The following is an 18,523-nucleotide window of genomic DNA, read 5'->3' on the forward strand; positions in this document are numbered from 1 at the left end:
CACGAAGATATTCTGTAGCTTATCCCTACTAATGTTTAGTGTTTCTTTTGAATTTCCCATTATCTGAAAGTAAAACTGACACCTATGAGCATATATTTTAGATTTAAAGTATTATTAGAGTAGTCAGAATCAATCCTTTTTATAGACTTTAACTAATCCTTGCATTTCATAAAATTTTCTACAGCAGTGAAACTGAAAAGTTTAAATGTGCTGTTCAAAAGCTAAACTGTCCTTGCTACCATCTCAGTTTAGCTTAGCTGCTCCTCTTGTTTTTATTTGGAGGTGGTGTGGGAGGGTAGGGAAATGGAACATGAGAGAAGTTAAATGTGCAAAATGTTAGTGTAAGTAGGACAGCTTTATTTTTAATCTCTGTTAAGGAGTTAGGTGAACTCTGTACACTCTTCAACACAAATCATGGAACTGAAGGCCAGGTTTCTGGTATCACAGGGTTCCCCTAGTGAGGATATTTTGTCATTGGAATTTCGAGGGGTTTGTTTTAGTCTCATTCAGAAAATAGAGTGTTGGTCTCAAATCCTTTATTGGATTTTTTTTTTCCCCTGCACTTGGATATTTGAAAAAAAAAAGACATTTTAATTGTACTTGTGTTTTGTTTTGGCTATATATTATTTGATGGGCTTTTTTGTTTTCTCTTTTTTTTTTTTTTTCTTCAGTAGATTCCTTGCAAGAAGTCTTGTTTTGGGTAATTTCTAGCTGAAAGTGTTTGTCTATACTGCATAAACTCATTTGATTAGTTTCCTCTTTCACTGCCAGCTTCTCCATAATTTCTTCTAAATGGATAGGAAAATGTCTGTAGTTTTTTTTTACCTAAGTAGCTGATATTATTTCATTAAGCAAAATGTTAAGTTGTAACAGATGATGTTTTGCTCTGGCTATGTTTTGTTTTTAAGTCTATGTATTTCACTATTGTGACTTCCTCTTGAGCATTTCTGTTATAAGGATCTCAGGTTGGAAGAGTTATGGTTGCTTATCTACAAACGGTAATTCAAACAGACTTGGTGATATCACATTTGCAAATATAACTGATTTATAAATGAGTAAGAGCCTTCTGTGTTGTGAGAGAGAAGGTGATAGAATAAAGCAAACACTTTTGCTGTGTAATAGAAATATATATTTTTGCGATGCTAGCTTTAATATCTAATGTCAAAAAAACTCTACAACTTGGTGCAAATTTATATTTTACCTTCCCTTCAAAATTGTTTTTAGAAGTAATTAATTTGAAAGCCAGATATCTCTAACTTACTTGTAGATACTTGCTACATCTTCTCTACTGACTTGTAGAGAGCATAAAGTGCTATAAAATTATTAAAATATTTTTTAAATAGTTGTAGCTCCTCAGCCAAGCACAGTATTTTTTTCACTTTTTTACTCTTAACATACTTTCTTCCACCATCGGAAGATGTTGTCTTACTTTGAAATTTAGAATTGAGTGAAAGTATGATAAAGAACTTGTACAAACACATCAAAGAATCTTGGTTAAAGTTTTCAGTGAGATCATACCTCTGGGTAGAGTACTCCATGCCTTTGCCAATTTTCATCAAGAGTCGATAAAACCTGCCTTTTTAGTTGTCTCTTGCAGTATTCTTGGCAGAATATGTTCTCATTTTTTATCAGTATGCTGGGTCAGTTTTTCAGGCTGGAGTGGACATAATAGAGAATGACATATAGGCTTACATTTTTGAGAATATCTTGGGTTTAATCTAGTACAAACCATGATTTAATTTGAAACCTGACAAGCTTAATGAGTGAGATTTACTTTGTCTTTTTTTGTTTGTTTGGGTATTTTGTGTGTGTGGTTTTCTAGCGTTTGTTTTTTTTGGTGTTGTTTGGGGTGTTTGTTCTTTTGTTTGTTTGTTTGTTTTCCTGTTGCCCCCACTTCCCATTTATATGAATTTCTTATACACTTGGATTTTTGTTTAACTTTTTTGGAAATTGTCTGAATTTCTCCATGTAGTTTTTTGCTGGTTAACTGCTTCTCCACTGCCTGTCCCCATGACCCTTTCACCCTTCACTTAAATGGTGTGTGGGAAGAAATTCTGAAATGATAGTACAAATTCAATAAAGGAGGATTTCAGCTAATTAGTGGCTCACCTCTGTAGGAAGAAAAAGGATGTGTAATATTTCTGAATTCTATAAAAATGTTATTCTAGTTTTTATTTGTTCTTTTGTATTTCTTTGTGTGTTTTCTAGCATTAGTTCACCTTTCACAGTAAAATCAGAATAGCAGCTCTAAGTTCAGTGAGTTTAAGCAGTTTGTGGAACTGAAATAAAAGTTCTGATGAGTAATCAGTAGTACTGATTAGCCATGTTTAATGGATTGTTGGGAGAGAGTGTCAAAATAATCTATCAGGCTATTAGTTGTTGCTAACTTGTACATAGTATTCTGAAATGAAGGGTGCAACTTTTTGGTGATGGGTAAGCAACTGTAACTATCAATATGTAAGACACGAATGGTCTAATGTATCAAGAAATTACGTACATATTAGATGCAATTTCATTGCTTCTGAAAGACTTATTCCATTTAGAAATGGGCAGCACCTTATTTCGAGTTCCTGAAAGGAAAAAATTTAACTGCCTGTCTTATTTGAAGATTTTAGGCAGCAGTCATTGTGAAACACTGAAATTACTGATCCCTGAGGTAGGAAGCCCTGTAAAGAGTGTAGTTCTACTGTGATCTGACAGTTCTGATAATCTCTGTAATTGAGTCATTGACTATGACTCTCCAACTTAATAGATTAAATTGCTGTATATAAGAACTTGTGATTTTGAGTAGTGTTTGGGAAAGGAAGATTGTGCATCTAAAAGATGACGAGTTGTGTCAGAAGCTGATATTGTTTTCAGTGTGGAAACTGAATAAGGAAAATACCTTATGGGTTTTTGGTATCTGAAAGTCCTGATCAATTGACCTGTTATATAGATTTTCTTAGATCTGCTTATAGATTTATTATTTTTCTTCTGAATTCTGTCTTTGTGGTTGAAGTGTTAACAATGTGAAGTTCTTTATGCATCTTTATTTGCAATTACCTGCATGTTACCCCGGAGTTTCTGCCTTTCAGTGGGCAGAAAGAACACAATCAAAAAGGACAAGAGTGTGTTTTAAGGGTGGGTTTTGCCCTCTTTTTATAATTTTAATGTAAGGATCCTAAACTTGTATGTTTTACTACTGTGACTGAAATATGCAGTCTAGGAAATTGCAGCTTGCTTCTAAGGAAAGTTAAGGTGCCAAAATACTAAGAACTAAAGTTTCAATAGTTCTCCAACAACAAATACTTGGTAGACACATGATAAGAAGACTAGTACCTAATTTTTTATTTTCCCATGTATTAGAGTACAGCACCATTGAAGGACTTCTTAAATAACTGGACTCCTTTGTCATCCATTCTTTATTTGAGGGAGAACTAGTCAATGTGGAAGACTTGAGTGGTTTAGAGAAAAATGATACGTTTTTGCTCTTGGAAAGCTTTTTTTCATAGATAATATGTGCAGAGACAAATTACTTTAAAAATGTAACTTAGTTGCACATACAGAAGTGTGAGACAGTATGGTTGCCATCAAAGACACCACTGCAAAGTGTCTTCTACCTTCTAATTCACTGGGTCAGTCTTCATCTCTTGTTGGATATCTAGCAGTATCACGATGCAATGGTGTCTGTGATCCAGCTGGGGTCTTCCCCCTGTTTCTGAGCCCTGCACACCGATGAAAGTGGAGGCATCTGTAAGAGTGGATAAATGAGTTCTAAGTAGTACATCTAAATCTCTATCTAATGATCTGTCTTTAGTCATACTTGTTTGATAGTCTAACTGTAAGATTAAAGCAATCATTAGAAATTCTATTAAATTACCTTGCCTGTGATATTTGCGTGGGCTCTTTTCTTGGTACTGGCTGCTGGAGAGCAGACTTGCAACCAGCAGACTTAGATACAGTACAAGATCCTGTAGGTTCTGTAGCTGTTTACACTATGATATTAATAGTGTTAAATTAGCAACATCAGCAGTATTAATTGATTTTCAAATTCGGACTGTGACATTTGTTAAAATGATCATTAAACATGCAAACATCCTATGTACAGTAAAAGATCTTCAGGCCCTGACAAATGGTAAATGAGAAGATTGCAGACTGTTGAAAATGTAAATATTCTTTTGGAAGTTGTTCTATGTCAAGACAAAAATATTCCCCTCTAAGCAGAAGAGGATTCATTTTCAGCTCTATAAAAAAAGCTGGAGACTGATTTGCATACTTAATATATGTGTTGGTGTCTTCCTTTCTTTCAGGCACTGCTGTTGAATTGGAATTTGTCCTGCTTTTATTAGGCAAGTAGTCCAGTCCACTTCACTCTAGAAAAATGTTGTAGTTTCAATTTGCACCTCTTGTAATATTCTGGAAAATTTTGAGACTGTCTTTTAGTTTTTAACAATTTTAGTTCACTTGTTAAATCGTTTTCCATCAGATGGCTAACTGTAATAGTAACTTAGATGTTTAATTGGTGAATGCATTAACCATGGCTTTAGGGAAGGCCTTTAGGGAAAGGCTTAATCCAGTTTCATATAATCTTTGTGCTTTTTACTCTTCCTGTCACTAGTAGAGTAAGGATTTGTGGTTTCATGTTGGAGTACTAACATTGCTAGCTACAGGTCATAAAAACTTCAACAATGTGATGCATTTAGAGTAGCTTATTATCTAAAACAATTTATAAGTATATTTTATAGCTTCTGTACCAATGTTCTAAAGTGTGAATGAGTACTGTATTTCAGTCAGTGCCATTTATCTCATTGAAGGTACAGCTGAAGTTACTATGCTATCAAACAATAAAATTAAACTGTGAGTTCATCCTGCTTTTATCTTGTAATATGGCTGTAGTTTGCAAAGAACCAGACAGCCTTGATAGTAAGTAATTTTCAAAATTACAAAAATAATTTTCAGATACCTCAAAATTTTTTGCCAGTTTTTGTAAGAATGAAGATGTTACAATTAAATTAATTAAAAGAACAGTTATAATAAATTTTAAAAATATTAAGAATTACTGGAAGCTTTAACTTTTAACTATCAAAAATATTCAGTATTATTAACTGATATTAACTATCAAAAATATTCACAGTGACTACTGTGGTGGATAAAGCTAAGTTAGTCCCTTGTTTTAATTACATGTGAAAAAATGTAATGGTGACTATGTAGTAAGGAAGTTTTATAGCAGAAGCAGAGAAGCTATTAGCACTAAATTTGAGCTCTTGGGTTACATGTTAGTGCATGCTAAGCAGCTTCATCCTCATCGCCTGGTGTGTAGGTAGATGCTATTCTGCATTACACTTAAGGCAGCCTCTGAGAGCAAGATGGTTGGCACTGAGCACCTAACATCCATGGGAAACCACTGTTGCAAAGTGGTTTTAATTGAAAACAAACCTAAACCAAGGTCAGAATTTTCCAGTATGCTGATTATCCTTGTAGGCCTGTGTGCATAGCAACAAAAATTCAAATGTCTTGTTGGCACTGGTGTGTAGCACATATGTTACTAATACTAATGAATGCAGTGTAGTTATGTGGTGTAGTATTAAACAGATTTTTCAGTTGTGCTTTTGAATTTAAAAAAATCCCCAAATCAAACCTGAAATGAAATTTGAAAGCATCATAGAATAAGGACAATTAAATATCTTTCAAACTTCTGGTCTCTGTTTTTAAGAAACCTGCTCTGGATTTATCTCAGTGACTCAGTTAATCTGACTCTTGATTGCAGTCTTGATTTTTATTTTCTGGTGAGAAAAGTCTCACAATTAGCAGATCAGGATTTTAAAACACTGAACTACAACATGCCAGTTTTTATACTCTTGATTTCTGCTATTTCCTGTCCCTTTCCTATATGCTGTGAGAAAATCAACTGTCTAGTTTTGATTTATTTTGCACAACACAAACTAAGCTTATTAAGTTCAAGTCAATTAAAATGAAATGTTTGAGTGTATGTCAGCTTCCCAGAAAATTGTATTTTGTAATCCTGCACTTCACTATTCTGACAAGAATCCTGCGCTTCACTATTTTGAAGAAATGTTTCCAGTAGAGGAATCAATCAGAAGAAATGAATCATCATCTGTGGGGAGATGAGGGGGGAATAAAAAGGAAAAATAATGTCATCTATAAATTAATTTACCTTTGAGTGAACTCCTGCGACCTCTAGAAAGGTTATAACCTAGAATAGACCCCGATACTGCAAAACAGTATTCAAATTGTTTGTTGTATTCACCTTCTGTACTTTGCTGACACAGAAGGGAAGATCATCAGCTGCAGAAGTAGCTTCCTTTGAACCTTTGATCCCAGATTCTGTTCCTGTTTTACAGCAGCCTTAGGAAGAGTGTCTGATTCCTCTTGGTTAAATGTATTTCGAGTGTTGTACTGTGTTCTGAAGGAAATAGTCCAAGTTTACTTTTTTTATTATATTGTCACTAAAGAAAGAACTGTTATACTTGTTCTGTGTTATCTTCTTTCCTTTGTTAGCATGTATTCTGTAGAAACCAGTAATAGAGAAGTTATTGTACTTCGAGTGGAAATCTCTGCAGAAAATGTCAACTATTCTTTGTGGTAGGAGCCTTAAATGGAGTTCCAAGGTGAAATTATTTACTGCAGATAGGAACTTGTTTTATTTCTAAGGTAGGATTTAATCATTATATTAGAGTAATCCTATTCATGGCGTGTAAGTTGCAGAAAATGCAAGGCTGAGCTGGAAATCACTTCAAGTACAATGCAGTTCACTGCAAGTTCTTCTGATCTGTCAGACTTCTACTTGAGTACCTTGACTTTTCTTTCCTTCTTTAGAAAACCTTGTGTGACAATTTCAAAGTAGTTAGTCTCTTTAAATTACAGAAAAGGTGAGAGAGAGCATGCCACAATAGCCACTTTCCTAGCTGTGTTCGTGTTTACATAGTTGAGGGGCACATTATTATCCATTTCTACCTTACTAAATAGGTCAAGGATGTTGCAAAATAAGGTTTCAAGACCTTATTTTGGGGTGGGTTTATAAGCAGTATTATCATGCATATACTGAAGGTGGTGAAAACATATTTTGAGCAATGGAGTACCTCAGTTTGTATCAGCAGAAATTGGAAAATAACTTGGCGTGTATTTTATTGGTCTACTTAAAAAAACACCTGTTTAAGAATCTCAGAAGTAAAGGTAGTTCTGGGCCACTGCAGATAAGTAATGCCCTGGCCTAATCCAATATTCTTATTCTCACACCAAGGCAGTTACAGAGACCTATCAAGCTCATTGTTTTATCTCTTGCTGCAGCTGATAATAGGCACTTTAGCATGTAAGAAAAATACAGATGTAAAGAGGTGTGATACTGAGAAGTCCCCATGGCTGAGCAAGTTCTGCAAGTTGTACTGGGTTTACATGTCACAATTAGTAACCCTTGATGGAATTTCTTTGCCTATAAATGTATGTTTTCACTAAATTGAACCTGTATTACTGTTTCGACAACGTACATTTGGGTTGCACTTTTCACAAAGATTCTTGAAGCTTTCTTTTGGGTGGTAGTTTGCATTTTTGAGCTCTTTGTTGAGTATGGATCAGTAAGGTGATATGAAGAGAAGGGAACTAACTTGAAGAATGTGTGTAACTATGATTAAAATAAGATTGTTTGGGGAAAAAAAGCTGAAAAAGAGAGGAAATTCTTACAAAAATGTCAGGTTGAAAGATAACATTTCCAATGAAAGAAAACAATGATTCTCTGTGACTTAGTTTTATAAAACCAGTAAGACTCATTAATTTAAAACTATATTCTAAGTCCCATGTAACCTTTGTATTCAGAAGCAGCAGCATTTAGAATTGCTTATCTGATGACCTCTGAATGTGTTTGGCATATTTTGAAGGTTATTGTGTTAAGTTGGAATATGATGAGGATTTCTTTGACTCTTAGTAGGCATAGAGCTGAGGCGCTTAATAAACTAATTTCCCAGGAAGCCTTTTATGGGTTGATTTACTACTGTATTGTAAAAAGATGTCTCAGGAGTATAATAACATTTAGCTGACTATAAATTTTAGATGTTACTGAACATTCCACATCATCTGTTGGAGGATGGGGGGAGAACAAATTCCAACAATAACACTAAAGCATATGGTGTGGAAACCATATTGTATTGGGGGATTGTAGCAGCAAGGGGGTTTAGACAGTGGAAGCTGCTACCTATTTCCCAATAAGCATCTCCTGTGGAAAAGCTGCCTAGGTAGGCATTCAGGCAAAGCAGTCTAGTCCACACACCACACTCACCACAGCTAGCTCAGCAAAGAGAGGCAGAAGGGCCTTTTGTACGGCAAGTTCCAGCAAAGGTTTATTCCAGCATGCCGAAAGGGAATCGGGAACAAGAGACCTGGCTGTGTGTTGTGCACAGGGCTCAGTATGGGTCGGGGGCCAGTGTCTGAGGGCGTGGGGGCAGCACGAAGGGCAGGGCAAAGGGCACTGGCCTACAGGGAAGACAGGCCCAGCCACCAGGGATATCACAACCAGTGAGGAAAAGGCAAAGAGAACCCGCGAGACTTAGGAACATATAGGGAACGTAATCTGGGGTGGATCGCAGTGCTGCAAGGTTCCGTGGGGAAATCTTTTCTTTCAGCCTAGGTGGTGACTCTATGGTATATTCTTCCAGGGCAAGGCCCTGGGGATTTCCCTAAGGGTTCAAAGGATTCCACAGGGGATGATTTGCTTGGTGCTTCTTCTGATGGTTTTACGTTTTACATCATCTGCTCTAGAAACCCTGTGCTGCAGAAATTGTATGTTCATGTGATTATGAAGCTAGACTGAGTAGTACTACGGAATGGAGTTTTGTTAAATGCTGATTTTTTTTTTATTTTAAATTCAATTCTGATCTTGATGCAAGTTTTGGCAAGAGAACTCATGAGCCATATTTCTGTAGCTCTGCATGAAGTGAAGAAAAGCTTTAGGTTTATAAGTTACTAATGCAGGTGTTAGATGTCTCTGAATTCTAGGGGAGCTACACACTTGTAATAAAAATTTTACTACAGAGAATTAAAGATCTCGAACTGCTTGCTTAAATCTATTTATTGTTTTATTCTGCCTAATCTTGTTTCAAGGCCTTAAGATCAATCTACTTTAAAAAAGTAAATCGACCCCTTTGGTTTGAAATACATTCTATAGGATTCTTGATAATTTATGCAGTCTTTCAAAATCCTCTTCTTTAGGGCAGACTGATGCATATCTGTAGGGTACAAACAGGTTCTAAATGTTTATTCAGTATTACCAATTCTTGCAGCATTTGGGCTATTGGGCTTCTCATGTTAGAGCTGCTGAGGTATGCTGTTTATAAGAGACTGTATTGAGACAAAATACTTATATAATGTTATTTGGGTGCTGATCAAACTCATTAAAGCCTAATGTTTTGGGTTTTTTCTTAACCCACATGACTTTTTTTTAGGTTTGTGTCTTGACTGCTTTCTTGCCAACCTTGTTTTGGAGGAAAACCTTAGATGTTTAATATTCGGTATTTGTGCATGTATTTGAATACTTAGATTCAGAACCATTAAGTTGTATGCATGTGTGTGTAGATGCCGTATTTCAATTCATCAAAATGATGTGACATCAGCTAAAAGTGATACGAATCATGACAGACATGGTGCCCTGGTATCTAAGATACGTCAGCATGCTGATAAGTTACGTGCTTTCCTGCTGTGAGAACTGGTTGCTGTATTTGATTCTTTAGCTGAATACAAACTAAATTAAATCTGCAGTGACCTATATTGTGCTATAGCTAATGACCCAGTTAACCTCTGGTTAATTTTCTGTCTCTTGGTGTCCTGGGAACAGGGACATGTTTATTTCAGTAACCACAAACCTTTAGAAATGTGCCACTGGCATTTATCATTCCAGAGCTCTGTGTTTTAACAGAAATTAGCTAATGGGCCATGGAGGTCTGCAGAAGTTGTAGAATGCCAATGAGGAGCTTTCTTTCACTTTTCTTCCCCCCTGATTTACATGACTAAGCTTTTAGCTTTTCTTGATTTTGTTTTTGTTTCTTGAGTATTGATCTGTCTCCTGTGGAGGAAACAAACTATTTGCTTAAAGTGCAGGAGGACATTACTGCTGGCAGCTTCCCAGGAACTCCCCTCTTTTTCATGCTTTAAATTAAGCTAGAACCAGTACAGATGTTGTTAGGGAAGTTTGCAACTGATGCAATTCTATTATTGAATGGATGTGTTATGCAAATAAATCTGAATATAACCATAAAATAATAATGAAGATCTTGTCTAAGGGTAGATCTGAATGCCACTTTTCTGATGTAAATGAGATTCTCTGGCACCTGGGTGGGCTCATCCATGAAGTATATGTTCTTTTTAAGGAAGTGAAGTTATACAATAATCAGCTAAAAACCGTGGAATTGTTATTCACACCCATTCATAGTAGCGTTCATACTGTCTGTGGCACAGATATGTTAAGTAATGCATAATCCAAAACAACCTGAGCATTTTCTGACAATTAGAACATCGAGTGCTTCCAGGGTGAAGCCTTGAGAAACAGCTGTTCTAGAGCCAATCCTTTCTGTGCTGTCTGTTCCTTGAAGTTTTTAGCAGAAATTTCTTTTGGAGATAAAATCCTTACTTATTTTTTGTTTTGCCTGTGGCAGCAACAAGAACAGCTAGAACCAACTTCTTGAATGCTCTGCAAAAAACAGACAAACACTTCTACAGCAATCCTGAGTCCTTTGTTGTCCGTGTAGAGAGATCTGTTTGGCAGGGGAACGTGGAATTTTGGGCTGTTACAGGACATTTGTTCAGACACTTCTTTTGTTTTGGGACTTTTTATGAAATAAGAATCACTTCTTGATGATCATATGTTACAGACATGCAGTATCTAGAGGGACAGGAGAAATTTTCATTACCAGGTTCTTGGGAGCTTTCTCTGTTCAGTCAGGTGGCTTCGAGCACCACACCAAACAAGCAGTGTCTTTGCTCGGGGTATGCCATGGGTACGTTCTGCAATTTTGTTCGAGATCATCTATCCACCTGCACCAACTGGGAAGAACTGGCATACCCTTTTATCTGTCCTCATTTCCTTGTTAACTGTAAAACACACTGAACATAATAAAAACGTTCCTGAGGCAGGACTGTACAAGTGGTGTCGCTTGCTGTGAAACCACTGCCGTCTAGATGGGACTTAGCACATATCCTACCAGGTGGTTAAACGGATTTTTTTTCCTCTATTTTAAGGGCATATATGTAAAAGATCCACCACATTGAATCCTACTGGGCACTGCAGCCCTTCTTTTCATAAAGGTGAAAAAAAGAGTGAATCTGTAGAAATAATACTAAGTTGTGGTTTGTTATGTTGTTACAATGTGGCTTTGTGCCTAAACTTAAATGATGAAAATGTGTCCTGTATTTTCTTGGGATATTTGTTTTGTTTTTGTTTTTTTTTTCTTATGGCAGCAGAAGATGTAGAATATCAGCCTCTGTCTTGTTTTGGTTTTCTTGAAAATTAAGTTGAAACAAAAGGAATTTTAAGTTGTGAGATATTAAATCCCTCTCTCTTTACTAGCTGGAGCATCTTGAAAATGAGAACTTTTTCTGTCAGCCATCTGAGAGTGCAGGGAGTTCTATGTATAAAGGCAGTTAAGGTGCTCCACAGCTTAGTCCCTGGTCTTTCTTTTTATGAGCTTATTCTGTCAGGGTCTGTTAGTTTTGGTATTGTTAGCTGTTTAACAGGATTTCAGATTTGGTGGTGGTCTCCATGGGTCCTTTCCCTATTTCAACTCTGAGTATTCTTACTGCTAGAGGAAAAAACCAACTGTGACTGAGAAGATTGGAATTACACACAGTGTAATTCCCTTATTCATAAATTTATAAGGGAATTGCTTCTCTTGGTTAGTGGTTGAAAAAAACCAGATTGCAAACTTTTAAAAGAGCTTGAGAGTATGCTTTTCATATATTTCAAATCCTAAGCTCAGTGATATCCCTTGTGATTAAAAAGAAATCAATGAGAGAAGTTATTCCTGTATAGATATATCTGATGTTTCTATTAATTTGTACAAATGTGCAGTTGCTGCTATTAAGCCAAGAACAACTTTTTCAGATCGAAGGCTGAACCTTAATTCCTTCAAGACCAGGTAAGAAAAATATACTGTGTTCTGGTTAATGTCCTCATGTGGTATGTGTTCAGGTTAAGTTCTGTGAGTAAAAGTAATTTTGCCCTCTTGTTGATGGGGCAGTCTGATGTCGTGCATTCATTTATCACAAGTAATTTCTGAGTACCTCACAATGCAATGAACTGTGATTGACTTTTTAAGGTGGAAGTAGGGAAGCATGAGAATGACAGAAAAAGGAAAATGTTAGAACATTTCTGAAATAGTATTTCAGAAAGAAACTTCAGAAATTCTCTTCACTGAATATGACTCTCATTGCATGTGCATTTGCAAAAAGGGGAAAAAATTAAAATGTTTTGAATTATCATCAAAGATTTCATATACTACTTGATGAATATCATAATAAGTAATATCTCTATCTGTTTGTAGAAAAGAAATTACCTCTGTAATGGTCCTAATTTCAATTCCTTAACTGAACTTGTCAGAGCCTCTGCTCTGGTTTGATTTCATTCTCCAGTGCACTTTGACACTTGCAGGAAGGTTCAATTGCCCTGCCTGCATTGTGGGCACTTGAGGGCACTTTAGATACTGCCGCTGTTTGTCTCAAAGGACTGAAAACACTTGGCATAAATATTCTGTAATATAGCAATGGTATGAAGAAGCTCATCTCCTCTATTTGTGCTTGAAAGTAGTTCTGTTTGAAGTGTAAACATTAATGGAAAAAATGGTGTTATTTTGAGACTAGATTTGTATTTAAAAGGCAAATATGTAAAAAAAAAAGTTGAGTTTTGATTTTTTAAACCTGACTGTAAGTTGTCTGTTAATGACATTCATGAATTAGTTGTTTAGCCTAATGGATATAATTTCAAAAACCTTCCTCTCAAAAGTTGAAATGTAAATTGCCATACAGCTTTAGGGGTAAGGACTACAGGAAGTTAGTGCTGGCTGCTTATGGGTACTGATTCCATTACTATACCCACGATTTGAGTACATATTTAATGTATTCAAATCCATCCTGTTATGGTTTTCTTTTTAAACAATATACCTAAAAACTCTGAAACAAAGTACCAAGCTTTTAATTATCTGCCTCTTTTTCTCTTTTCTCCTCCTTGTGCTCCCTGATTGTTGTGAGATGGACAACAATTCATCTGCCAAGTAGTTTTCAGAGTGCAGAATTCAAGTGACTTGTGTCAATCCACTTTTCTTCCAGGAAGAATTTAACAAGACATTGTGATCTCCTCAGGTACTGCAGATGCTTAAGACTGAAAAAAGAAACTTCCCTTATACCACAGTGTTTTCCTAAACCAAATGCAATGCTAATGTCTTTTTGAGAATGTTTATAGAAAGAACAAAGCATGGCTGTCTTGAATTTTATTGAATTAGTTTTTGTTGTCTCAGGCCTTGAATATATGTAGAATAATTTAGATTTTTTTCACCATCCAGCTGTCTTGATGCCTGCAAATGTCACTCTTCTATAACACCCAACTGGCCGAATAAAACTCTGCAGTTGGAAAGTTTTCTATGTGGAAAAATAGTCTTGATTTGGAAGATAAGAAGAGAGGTAGCTGTTAAACCCATGAATTTAATACCAAATTGAATCTACTTATGGTGGGACAAGAATAGAATATGGCATTAATTTGGAGTCAAGTGACTTCAGTACAGTTGCACTGGGATAATTCAGTAGGAAGAGAAAAGGCATTTACTCTTGCCTCTTTTGACTATTTCTCTTTGAAGACATCTTGTTTCCGTTAGCAGTTTGCAGAGACTGTGTGAAGAAGAGATCCCAGTTTGTCAGCTTGGGGGAAGGGGAGTTTTTTTATGTGGAAAGAAAAAGGCATTTGTTCATTTTGTAGGTCTGACGTGTTGGCTATCCTCAGATACAGGTCTGAAAGAAAAGTGGCAATTGGCCGTGCATTTGTTATTAGAGATGGAAAAGTGGAGAGGGAGGTGAGTGTGTGGAGTTAAAAGAAGGTAGCAGAGATAGGATATTTCTTCTGAAAGACATGAGAGAAGGTACATCTCTGCACATTTTATGCCTTAGAGGGAAAACTAGAAGGAGTCATCAGAACTATGAGCAGATATGAATATGAAGCTGAGCTTTTCCCCAGCTTGAGAATAAGATACAATACATGACATTAAAAAGAAATACTGCAGTGCTAAATAAGATATGAGTGTAAGGTATATACCTCTTAAAGTGACTCATCTGCTATGACAGTTCACAACAGTAGGAAGTTTGTCAGATGTATAGCACAAAAAAAAATTCAAAATGAATTTGACAGTAATGCTGAAGTCATTAGATGCAAACTTCATCTGCAGGTGTAAATTGATAATTTCTAAAAATGAAGAAGAAGATGGATGTCACCTGTGTAAGTTGGCATGCTTTGGTTTAACATGTATTACCAGAGTGATAACGGATTTCACCTTTTTCTGTTGACTTGTGCCTTAAATTTATGGAGTATTTTATGGAGATGAGTTCCGAGGATAACATGCAACAGTAGAGTTCACTATAGACTAATTTAAAATGTGTACTGTTTCAGAAATTCTTCAGTGGGTGCTTGGAAATTGAATGGTGATATATGCATTGCTAGACACAGCAAGTTTTGCTTTTCAGTTTATCTTTCATTTAGTCGTCTCATCTGTTAAAAACAGCACTGTGTCTAAAGAGAAAGGATCAGTTAAAAATGACTGGGGCAAATTGCACCGTCTGTGACACTTGTAGAGGTGAATTGATTTGATTGCTTAACCAGGTGCACATTTGTTATGCAAGAGTAACAGTTATTACTGTGCTTGAGGCCGTCATTTGAATGAAATATAATACTTATATCAATAGCAGAAATAGCAAATTATGTCCAGGATCTTTAGTCTCATTCAGTACAACACTGAACCCAGTGTTAAAGTAGTCTTTACCATATACAGATGTATAGTCTTAAAGTAATCTGCAGTAGTGTTCCGGTGAACTCCAGGTAGGAGTAAGTTAAATCCAGTGTACATATTTGTCTACTGAGGTAGCAAGCAAGTTAGCCACTCACACCTTTTTTCATGGATTTCTGACCTTGTTGAAGCTGAACCATTCATCTGACCTTTCATCCTCCATGAAAGGCGAAATGTTTTTATGTCCATTGGACAGAGATGAATGGGGCCAATGTGCTTCAGAAAAATAATTCATGAGACTAGGGTGTGATGCTTTAGGCCAGAAAGATGCTTGGCTTTGAAAGGGAAATGGAAACCACGGCACAAGGAGCTTGATGGTTTTGATGAAGTGGATTGAAAGTATCAGGAGATAACAGTAAAAACAGAGGGACTGAACTTCACAGGGCTATGGATCAATGTAAGCTGTACTAAGCAAAACACTGGAATATGATTTGTGAAGCATCCCTAATACTGGCAAGGGGATGAACTGAATAATAATCTAATATGGGACACAGTTCATGGTTATACCCTTCATTTTGGGCTATCTGTAGAGCTGAATAAATTAGTGATAAACAGTTCTTCTTTTTGCTTTATTTTTGTGCCCATGAGTTTGCTAGCATGTTTTAATAAACAGCTGAAGTTGGTCTTATACACTGTCTCAGGCTTTAAGCCTGAGTGTTTATGCTGCCTTCTAATACTACCTCAGAGGTGGCGTTCATGTATTTCTGAGAATATCTATGTAAAGGTATAGGCCTCATTGAAGATGTGTGTAACCTCTATATTTGCTAATTATAGGTGGATTTTTCCCTTTCAAGGCATCTGAGTACCTTCATAAAGCATTATGAAGCTACAATTAATTGTCAAAGCCTTACTGGTGAAGTCTACACTGCTCCAGAACATAAAAATGATCTGTTTATTACCTGTAATATCATGATTTGTTTTCTTGAACAGTAATTGATGTCAATTAAAGATGATGTCTGTAAACTTGAAATTGTACTGTTTATCTGCTAAGGACCTTGAGAGTGTGATCTTCTAAATCGCTACAGTAGTATAGATTCCATCTGTAGTGCAAGAATTGTCTAGGGACAGAAATTACAGCAATTAAAATTACCTAGAGGAGAGAGAATGATGCATTATTAATTGGCATTGTCATTAAAGGGCTGAAAAGAATCTAAAAGAGATACAATGTCAATACTCAAGCACTAAAAGTGACAGGCAGTGTTCAAAGACCAGTGATTGTATTCAAAGCCTAAGGCCATTGAGACACAGGCAATTACGTGGAATTTTATGACTGTGGATTAAGATCACTCCAAAATACTAACCATATGTTAAATTGGAAATTTTTAAGAATGGTGCTGTTCAGATGCCTATTCTGGGGACTGGAATAGTGCAATTAATTTCAACCAAAATAATGTGTTGCACTTTATTTTAAAGAAATTGGAAACAACAAAGAATTCTAAGGAAATCCCATCTGTAATTTGGTGAATTTAGGCAGAAAATTAACATTTTTCAGCATTAAATAGAATAATCTGAGCTCATATAAAGAAGAATAAATCCTGATACACTGAAGAATGAAGATTTAATTAGGAGTCTCTTTATACCTCAGAAACAAAGTTGTGCCTGTGTCATGCTGAGAAATACAGCAGTGTGAGTAAGAGGCTCATGGTAATGTTGCTGTATGTCAGCTACTTAATTTTTCATAAAACTTATTGTCAATGAGTTTGTGATTTACCTACCTCAGCTAATTTGCTTTATTGGAATAATGCTTGTTTTGTAAAATAGTTCACTTATAGTGCTGTAAATGAAGAAAAAAATGGGGAAAGGATCTGTTTTTCTTGAGAGAACAGTTTAATAATTGATTTGCAAAGCAAAGTAGGCTTCAAATACTGGAGCTGTTAGGACAGTAGTTTACTTGTTTTGACAACTAATGGGACAGTGTATGTTTACTGAGTGGAGAGTTAAAACTCCAAAGCAAACATCCCACATTTTCTTCATCTAAGGGAACCCTGGGAATTTTTGGCTTTTAAAAACTTGCCAATAGTTTCCTCTTCTACTTGCTAAGAATTCAGATTTCTAATTCATCTCACTGTCTGCTCTAAAGTTTAAACACTGAATGTGATTAGCTTTGCCGAACAGATGTCGAATTGAATGGCCTCTGTTGATTCAGAGAATCTGAGTAGTGTCAGAGTTCAGTTACTATGCTTTCAGGAAGGCCTCCTGTTGCCAAAATGAGCTTTTTTTTTTTCCTATTTCCAATTTCTATGCCAGAGTCTGCATCAGCATGCAACTGGACTTAAGAAAAGCACGTATGTATAGCCACTGAAAGAGGAATACAAGTGTACAGCTACATCTTCTCTAAGCCACCCATGCACTACCTGCTCTGCTAGCAAGTTGAAGGGGGCTCCCTGTTTGCTTGTATTAGGTACCTTTTTGCCTGAGTGAATATTTTTGACCAGTTGGTATCCTTCTGGATACCAAGAAGCAGATATGCTGTGACTCTTGTCTGCTCAGCCATTGAACAATGGTTAAAATCTATCATGTAACCTCAGAGACAGCAAGAGCAAGGCCAGCTTTACCTCTGTGTTCAGTGTAGTGAGAGTTCTTGTTGATTAAATTTGTTCCAAGTTTAATGATTCAGCACTATCACTCTGAAATGGCTTTATTATATCCAGCACTTTACTATTTTAGCTTTAGATCCTTTGCTGTTACATCCTCAAAACTGCAGTGGTTTGAATTAACTGTTTCGTAGTCAGAGTGGGTATCTTATGATGCAGTGTGCTTTATTATTGCTTTTGTTCTCTTGGGATGTTTCTGTGATTCAGTGCATGATGCCAACCAGAAATTGTGGAATTCAAGATCTCTGGGGTCTAAGTAACTAACAAACTCTCATTATTCCATTCCTGTCTTCCATTAATTTTGCTGCTGCTCTTTTCAGACTGTTAGGCTGTGTGACCAACTCATTGCCTGGAGCTGTAATCATGTCAATCATTAGAATTGAATCAAAATGGTGAATATTCTTTTCAAGTCTCATAGGCAAATAAGTTTGGTTCATATTTTCAAACACTGTTTGACGTCAAAAAATGGAAATATGTGCCAACAAACATATTTTGTTCTGTGTTCTACCCTGCTCCTTTGGCTCAGATTTCCTGCAATGCAATGTAAAATAAAATCAACTGCATGAAACCCAAGCAACCAAATTCTTCATTACTTAAGCACTAACATTTTATACAAAATAGTAGTCCAAATTTAAACTGGTTTTACTGGAATTTACTGCTGCTGGCTGGTGTGAGCACTGAGCATTTTGCTTTAATTTACTCAAATTATGAAATATAACAGAGGCATAATTGCATTGTTTTTACAGTGTAGTTACATTCCACAGCATCTGACTTTGGCACTACTTTGCCACATAGGATCAGAAAAATAGTTGCTGTCTCCTTCTGGGGCTGGTTTTTTTGTTAGTAGGGAACTGAAAATTGTGCATTACATGAATTGGTAGGATTATTTGGATGAAGACACTTGTA

General features: G+C 36.1%; 2 protein-coding genes across 8 annotated transcripts in view; one reads left to right on the forward strand and one right to left on the reverse strand.

Annotated features, from left to right (window-relative positions):
* LOC143695430 (uncharacterized) overlaps positions 1 to 1,538 on the reverse strand; it is a 33,545-nt gene extending 32,007 nt beyond the window's left edge. The window contains exon 1 of the mRNA XM_077187545.1: positions 1,519 to 1,538. Coding sequence (XP_077043660.1) covers positions 1,519 to 1,538 — 20 coding nt within the window. The remainder of the gene's footprint in view (positions 1 to 1,518) is intronic.
* The window catches only part of SULF2 (sulfatase 2), an 84,409-nt gene that overhangs the window by 1,291 nt on the left and 64,595 nt on the right, over positions 1 to 18,523 (forward strand). The window contains exons 1-2 of one of the 7 annotated variants that reach the window (XM_077187454.1): positions 12,098 to 12,116; positions 13,225 to 13,335. The exons of 4 other annotated variants lie outside the window; for them this stretch is intronic. The gene's annotated coding sequence lies outside the window, so the exon portion shown is untranslated. Of the gene's footprint in view, positions 1 to 5,060; positions 13,336 to 18,523 lie in introns of those variants that run through there. 2 more of the 7 variants (XM_077187453.1, XM_077187460.1) reach the window with 2 other exon arrangements.

This window comes from Agelaius phoeniceus, chromosome 17 (assembly GCF_051311805.1).
Source record: "Agelaius phoeniceus isolate bAgePho1 chromosome 17, bAgePho1.hap1, whole genome shotgun sequence".
NCBI classification, from domain to species: Eukaryota; Metazoa; Chordata; class Aves; order Passeriformes; family Icteridae; genus Agelaius; species Agelaius phoeniceus.